The sequence below is a fragment of the Liolophura sinensis genome, chromosome 7 (genome assembly GCF_032854445.1).
Source record: "Liolophura sinensis isolate JHLJ2023 chromosome 7, CUHK_Ljap_v2, whole genome shotgun sequence".
Classification (NCBI taxonomy): Eukaryota; Metazoa; Mollusca; class Polyplacophora; order Chitonida; family Chitonidae; genus Liolophura; species Liolophura sinensis.
The window spans coordinates 55,034,085-55,042,409 of record NC_088301.1 but is presented as its reverse complement, the minus strand read 5'-3'; the positions used below and the strand labels follow the sequence as shown (position 1 = coordinate 55,042,409).

Here is an 8,325-nt window from a genome sequence, read left to right as displayed (position 1 = left end):
ACATTATCCAACACAAATCCAATAAAATTGGATTTGTTTGCGCATATTAATGAACTGGTCTTAGGTTATCATTTTATGGAAATTAAGAGGTTGAAACCATTATCAACAACAGTTCCAATTTTCTTTATTGGCCGAGTTGTAAAGTGTGCAGTCCAACAAACGGGAAGTGGGTTCAGTCAGACGACGTCATTGGCTAAGGGCACAGTCCAACAAACTCTGAGGTGGGTTCAGTCACACTACACCACTGGCAAAGGGCACAGTGAAACCTGGGGGAAGTAGATTCAGTCACACGATGTCTTTGGCAAAGGGCACAGTCAAACTTGGGGGGAAGTGGGTTCAGTCACACGACGTCTTTGGCAAAGGGCACAATCAAACCTGGGGGAAGTAGATTCGGTCACATGACGTCTTTGGCTAAGGGCACAGTCAAACCTGGGGGAAGTAGATTCATTCACACGACGTCTTTGGCAAAGGGCACAGTCAAACCTGGGGGAAGTAGGTTCGGTCACACGACGGCTTTGGCAAAGGGCACAGTCAAACCTGGGGGAAGTAGGTTCGGTCACACGACGTCTTTGACAAAGGGCACAGTCAAACCTGGGGGAAGTAGGTTCGGTCACACGACGGCTTTGGCAAAGGGCACAGTCAAACCTGGGGGAAGTAGGTTCGGTCACATGACGTCTTTGGCAAAGGGCACAGTCAAACCTGGGGGAAGTAGATTCAGTCACACGACGTCTTTGGCAAAGGGCACAGTCAAACCTGGGGGAAGTAGATTCAGTCACACGACGTCTTTTGCAAAGGGCGCAGTCAAACCTGGGGGAAGTAGATTCAGTCACACGACGGCTTTTGCAAAGGGCACAGTCAAACCTGGGGGAATTGGATTCATTCACAGCGTCATTTGTCCAGAAACAAGTCCAAACATCAGGTCATTGATCCATGGTCGCTTTATGGAAAATTGTATCATTGTTGAACGTACTGAAAGTTCTTGGTGCCTTCAGTTACATCTCACATGTTAAGTCTACCATTTTTGTGGATAGTACTAAGCTGTTTAATTTGTCTTCCATTCATTTTAAGGTTAAACTCAGCACTACATTATGCTTGGTGCGGATGGTGATTGTGGCGGAATTTCTTAGGACTGATAAGACTAGAATATGTTTGAAACTGTCTATACTTTGACATGCCTTTGGTAACTGACTGTTTATTTCTCAACAGGGCCTCAGTGTTACTGACAACCACACTTGAAAGTTCTCGTTCTCATTTGAGTTTTAGACTTTTTTTCTTATGGAAATGGAATGACTATAATTAATTTGTTCAACACCGATGAAATTAGTCTGTGACGCGCAAAGGTTTACCCTTTTATTGACCACATGTAGGATACGATAACTCAATATAACATTTGCCCTTGGTTCAAGGACGCAGTCACCCTCTGGGAAGTTTTATACAAAAAGCGCTTAAACAAACTTAACTTGGCTGTAGTTCAATGATTTTGATTGAACATCTGGCAAGGGACAGTTACACTTAAAAACACCGAGATGGTGTATTTTTTTTTCTATAAAACTGCACCTTTACATGTGTTTGGATGTGTTGCGCTGTACTGTATATGCAACACGCACTACGTCACGCATACCATAGTCGGTTTTACGTGTCATCTCGGTGCACCGGATGCTGTCATGTCCTAGATGTTGTGTGCACTCGAACAGTGAACCAATCAGGGATAAACAAATAATAGTTTCTCATTTTGCTGCGACCAACTGTGGCCTTTTATATATCGGAGTGGGTGATGCATTTATACTGCAACAAACATATGGCAATGTCAAAGAAAGAAATGCAAATCTCTCTGCCTTCTCCTACTGACGTGGACACTTGGTCAATGCTTCCCACTGTTTTGTGGGGCTTTTCAATTTAGACTTTCACTTTAAACAAACAATCACGTCTGTGACCGTATAGTTTTGAGGAAGGTTTCTTGTCAAAGCTGTCGCATGGAATGTCATCATGAGCTTTTCACGGAGGCACGATTTCCTCTTCATTTGCATGTGACAACGCAGTCTTGAACAAATAAGGAGGTGTACAGGCCAAGTATATAAAGTCGGTTGGTACAGTGTTGACGCTATATGTCCGTGAATCATTCAAACCGATTACCTTTCCCAGTCTAATAATCTGAGAATCTATCCTCACCATGACGTCCATCAATCGTATCACGCCGATTACCGCCTTACTTTTACTTGTTCCCGCCCTTGCTTTGGCAATGTGTACGTACGAAGACATTCAGCTGTTTGAATCAGGTAAATCATTCTTTTCTCTTCTGAGATGTTAAATGTGGCTGCACTTTTGCCAAAGATTTTCGTCGTGGCGAGGTCATACATCTCTATTACGTCTAGATTATTAGCGATGGGATAGGCTGGGAGTGACTTCATATTGTATCATTAAACTCACTCAGTTCTGTCATGTCAACCAATCTTCGAAAGTCAACCTCCACTAGGTAATATTCAAGAACAAATGCAAGTTCTGTTCCAAGCTACGAAGTTAAATATATATTATTATGAGTGATGTTAGTGGATATAATTGTTTTGGAAGATTTTGTCAGATATAACAACATTATTCATATGATCATTGGCTCTTATAATTATTCCGAAATAAATCGTTCCTTACCCGTTTAAAACATTATGCACAAATGGAAAATTTGGTGAAACATGCAGGATTACATGCCCCTGACATGAAAAAGCTATTGGTTGTGTGATCTCATCCATGGATGCAAAGAAAGATCCAAAGCCAAACTCGACAACGCATTTGTCTCAATCGTGTTTTCAAAAAAGCAATTAATATTTTTTCTGGGAAAATTGCTTAATTTTGACCTCATCTCACTCTATTACGGATATCTGAGAAACAGATCTGGGCTTTTCGAGGTTAGTATAATGCAAATAATAAATGGGAAAAAAATGTTCAGTTCATTTAATTGACAACTGTATGACCGTTCGGCGTAGAAACAACCTTAAGCGTGGATGTTTGATACTCGAAAACTCACATTATGTAATGGCACAATGTGCATCTTTGCCGAGATGTGTAGCAAACTGGGCATGTTTTTTTTTTTTGTTTTTTTTTTTTTTACAGATTTTGTCTGAAGTTTTAGTTATTACTGTTTTATATGTCATGGGATACCTTTACAAATCTGTACATATTTTTGCCGTGCAAGCACAAACAAAATTGTTTCACTGGCTTTGATTTTGATATTTAATTTTCAGTTCTACATAAATTTACTTGTATTAGTGTTCACTGCGTATTTCATACACGTATATAGTATGAAGACTCATCATATTGCGGTCTTTCACCTTCTAGCCCACGTACAACAGGCAAGATATCCTCCAAATGGACACGATGATGTTTTCGTCCTTCGATATAAAATGTTTGTCAACAACTTCAATCTCGCTTGGATGTGTCTTCTCACTCTTTAGGAAATAAAATAGAATGATTTTCTATCAGTAGGCCAAGAAATATCCTCAATAATGTAACACCTTATTACTATGTAGAATCGTCTAGGAACACCTTTCCATTGTACTTCTGACATGTGGATGAACACCAATGATTTAACGTCGCGCGAGGCGATGAATCTGAGCAAATGTCACCAGTCACTTGCGGTAATCATGGCGCAGTATTCTTCGTGGTCACTGCATGTTTGCCCAGCGTAACAGCTCTTCCGTGTACAAGCTGTCAACCTCACATGCCGTATCTACAATCGTATTTACCCGTCTGAAAAATTACCAAATAAAGTGAAAACAAAATCTACAGAGCGTAGAGGTTTGCCCTGTCACGCAGTTTATCACCCACCTGAACGTTCATTGTGCACAGTGCAATGGGTATATATTTTACGGGCTATCTTAGTTTACACCTATAAAAAGCTGTGAATTTTTAAATATCTAGGGAAGAGAATTGCAAGGATGACTGTAACGTTTTACTGAATTTGAATATTTCAATTGCCACTCATTTACTTCTCTTACAGCGGTGGGGAAAACAAAGTATTGTGAATATAAAGGTATGAAGATCCTAGTTGGTGCCCGCTTCAAAGACTTTGATGAATGCATGTATGTGAAGTGCAAGGCAAAATCCCTGGTCAAGTGCGGGTAAGATACTGTGTGGAGTACGCTCTATATATGGTTACCACTGAACTCAAACTGTGGCATGTAGGTAAGGACTAATTGAAACTTTAACCTAGTTAAAGTTTTTGGGCCGATGAATATTATAGACAACGAACGGCACAAGAACTAGAATACACGGAATTGTTTGGAATATGCTGTACATCGCAAAACATGGTAAGTCTATACTCATCTTCAGTTTTAGGAGTCCTACACATTTTGCACACCAGTTCTTCTTTTGAAATGCTTGTATATGTGCGAGTTTCAATTTTTAAACTGTGATAGACAGATCAAAAGCGTGTAATCGTTGAAAAGCTTAAAATTTACAGTTGTAGCAAAATCAATATGTTCTCAGTTGTTGCAAAATCAGTATTCTCTTAGTGGTTGCAAAATACATCACTTATTGCAAAATCTCTCAGTCGTTGCTTTAGAAGTATAGGTTACATCATTTAATATTTTAGCAGTTTTAATATTTTAAGCTAATGAAATAGCCAGACAAGGTAGAGATGTGCCCAGAGGATCAATGTCTAACTAAATAATGTTAATTTACCGCGTCTAATAGTCTAATGGAATCCCCAAAGAGGTGAAATAGAGTGTGATTGCTAACGTAGCGGATTGGGCAACTGCTAGTCGTTGCTCAATGTTTTACGGCTTAAAAGCATCCTGTCATGTGAGGTCAACACTAGATGTAGTTGATGTTCTTGTTAATGTGAGAAAGCTAATAAGCTTGGTACCATTATAAAGCAAAGTTTTGTTCTAAAACGTGCTCACGGTGTTTTTTGGACGCTGACCACGGAGCGCCAATATCACGTATGGCGTGTTATCTGGAATTATATCGACTCCGACTTCGCCTTTGATCTCGTGTCTGGTAATGTTTAGGGACTGATAACGCACGGACTCCTATACCCATTCCTGAAATCATTTCAAATGACATCGTGACACTTACAATCCACAAGGCAGACATTTATTCAAAGTCAAGTTACACAGATGCTGCCAAGAAGGTTCCTGATTTTCAAATAGGAGACCGACTTACAAGGATAGAAGTAATACTGTTTGATTTGTTTGAATACGTCTGATTAATCACTAAGTGAGGGTGCATATATGTACTTTCTATGTTATGAAGATGTACGTAGTTCCGTGTCTAAATTAATGTCACACAGTTCTGGCAGTTACATGTATTTTTGTTTGATTGCAAACATTGAATCGAGTCATATCTGACTGTATACTATAAATCCAATATATATTTATAATTTATAACAATATATAAAAAGTTATTATAAATGAATATTAAATGAGTCTAGTTATTATTTACTTTGGCAGTTTTATCTAAATGATGTGAAACGATCAGTGGCCATTTTATACCCAGCTGTATAATAGTAGAAGTGTAAATTGAATAGCAAGTGTTATAGGCCTACTACATACATTGTGTAGGTTGTCACATTTATGAATGAAGGATATCGTGATGTTTCAGCTTTGTATAATAATAAAGGTTTCAAATATTATACAACGGTCAGGACAGGGCATCATCATGGCGGCGATACCTTGGTGAAATCGCCACTTTTGGCCAGGTCACTCACAAACCTTATCTGGGGCGGCGGGGGTCTATTTTGGAATTCTTGCTGAAACCTTTATTTATTTTAGCCAATGTAGGTTTTTTGTTGTGTGGAAACTGAATGTTTCGCAAGGAAAATACCGTTTATCAGGTGTTATCATTGACCAACGACATTGTTTATTTCAGATTTGGCAAGAAGCTGGGTATCATGCTGCCTCCAACGGGATGCAAGACAGCTTTTCATGGCTGTTTCGTGAAGATCATCCAAGATCCGGATAGCAAGACCAAGTGCCCTGTAATAAGTCCTTAGAGAAGGGCATACCTTGGTGCTGGAGTGAACACCGCCTTGTAGACAATGTTTGGGTCATCAAACCTTATAGTATTGCTTTCAAACTGACTTCTGTATATCACCAAGTGTTTTTTCCCTCCGGTTTGCTGTAATTTTGTCATGTATTCACTCTACCGCATAAAAATGAACCATGGTGTACGACTATTGTGAACTTTATGTTTGTGTCCTAAATAAATCTGATTGGCTTATTCTAAAGATATACTGTCTGTTTTATGGAGAGGTGTACATCTATGACCACAGATTTACTAAAGCCAAGAGGAGAGAGACCGGGACAACTATTCTTCTCTGGATACAGAACAAACCTCAAAAACTGAGAAACGGAGGCGAAATTAGTTTGATCACACCAACTTATTACTCAAGGGTTAATTCCGACTCTTAGGAGGAATGTTGAAATTGTAAACTGCATTGAGTACATAATTTATCTCGGCTTGTTAACATGTTTGTCGGCACTTATGAATGGTTGGAAAATATTAGACTTGTCGACAAATGTAAGAATGGTGGTAAAACATTAGGCTGTATGATTGAAAATATAGGTATAAGAATAGTGGTAAAATGTTAGGCTGCTGGATTGAAAATTTGGATATAAGAATGGTGGTAAAACATTAGGCTGTATGGTTGAAAATATAGGTATAAGAATGGTGGAAAAACATTAGGCTGTATGATTGAAAATATAGGTATAAGAATAGTGGTAAAATATTAGGCTGCATGATTGAAAATATAGATATAAGAACGGCGGTAAAAAATTAGGCTGTATCGTTGAAAATATAGGTATAAGAATGGTGGAAAAACATTAGGCTGTATGGTTGAAAATTTGGATATAAGAATGGTGGTAAAACATTAGGCTGTATGGTTGAAAATATGGATATAAGAATGGTGGAAAAACATTAGGCTGTATGATTAAAAATATAGGTATAAGAATAGTGGTAAAATGTTAGGCTGCTGGATTGAAAATTTGGATATAAGAATGGTGGTAAAACATTAGGCTGTATGGTTGAAAATATAGGTTTAAGAATGGTGGTAAATTGTTAGGCTGTATGTTGAAAATATAGGTATAAGAATGGTGGTAAAACATTAGGTTGTATGATTGAAAATATAGGTATAAGAATAGTGGTAAAATATTAGGCTGCATGATTGAAAATATAGATATAAGAACGGCGGTAAAAAATTAGGCTGTATCGTTGAAAATATAGGTATAAGAATGGTGGAAAAACATTAGGCTGTATGGTTGAAAATTTGGATATAAGAATGGTGGTAAAACATTAGGCTGTATGGTTGAAAATATGGATATAAGAATGGTGGAAAAACATTAGGCTGTATGATTAAAAATATAGGTATAAGAATAGTGGTAAAATGTTAGGCTGCTGGATTGAAAATTTGGATATAAGAATGGTGGTAAAACATTAGGCTGTATGGTTGAAAATATAGGTATAAGAATGGTGGTAAAACATTAGGCTGTATGGTTGACGAAAGGTGTATATGAATGGTAGTGAAACATTAGGCTGTATGGTTGAAAATATGGATATAAGAATGGTGGTAAAACATTAGGTTGTATGGTTGAAAATATAGGTATAAGAATAGTGGTAAAATATTAGGCTGTATCGTTGAAAATATAGGTATAAGAATGGTGGTAAAATGTTAGGTTGTATGGTTGACGAAAGGTGTATATGAATGGTGAGGAAAGATTAAACCTTACGATTGACGACAGATTTAATAAAGGTGGTGAAACTTCATTACTCTCACACAGGTGTGTTATTTTTGTACCACATTACATCACGGTATACCGCTATTTTACTGCATTAAATAGCACCATCTTTTCAGACGTTTTTCCCCAGAAAGGTACATCCGAAGCATGTAGGCGCTAAAGCAGACATGTATATACTAGTCATCTGCAGTAAATGGACATTGGAAGGAAAAGGAATCTTAGAAAATGGAAATTGAAAAATTTGAAAATGGAAAATTTGAAATGCAAATTCTGAGTATGTACCATGTCGAAATTTTCAGTGATGACATCAGTAGTGTAGATGTCCTTCCCGCTGGTAGGTCAAATATAAAATAAAAGTAAACTGTTGACGTAATCAAGAAAATATGCGGTCAACATCTCCAATATTTAACGCCCGGAGGTAGGCGTGGGTATATGAGCGATCGGGCCTTAATTTGAAACAGACGGTCGAATCTATACTGACGGCTGGAACTGGAATTATTCGTTAATTAAAGAATGGGTGTGATGTAAACATTATTTATAGCCGTGCCAGCCTACCTATACAGTCCTGCGACATATCGTTGTGGAGGCATAGACAGTTCCA

The 8,325-nt window shown here is 38.0% G+C and overlaps 1 protein-coding gene across 1 annotated transcript; it reads left to right on the top strand.

The window, feature by feature from the left end:
- Positions 1-2,110: 2,110 nt before the first annotated feature.
- On the top strand, positions 2,111-6,704 carry LOC135471824 (beta-microseminoprotein-like). Its single transcript, XM_064751192.1, has 3 exons — positions 2,111-2,276; positions 3,989-4,109; positions 5,860-6,704. The coding sequence occupies exons 1-3, from the start codon at positions 2,171-2,173 to the stop codon at positions 5,981-5,983; spliced, it is 351 nt and encodes a 116-aa protein (XP_064607262.1). The 5' UTR covers positions 2,111-2,170; the 3' UTR covers positions 5,984-6,704.
- The last annotated feature ends 1,621 nt before the right edge of the window (positions 6,705-8,325 follow it).

Coding starts and splice junctions, on each gene's coding strand:
- LOC135471824 (XM_064751192.1), top strand. CDS start 2,171: ATGACGTCCATCAATCGTATCACGCCGATTACCGCCTTACTTTTACTT. Junction 2,277..3,988: donor CATTCAGCTGTTTGAATCAG/GTAAATCATTCT, acceptor CTTCTCTTACAG/CGGTGGGGAAAACAAAGTAT. Junction 4,110..5,859: donor AAATCCCTGGTCAAGTGCGG/GTAAGATACTGT, acceptor TGTTTATTTCAG/ATTTGGCAAGAAGCTGGGTA.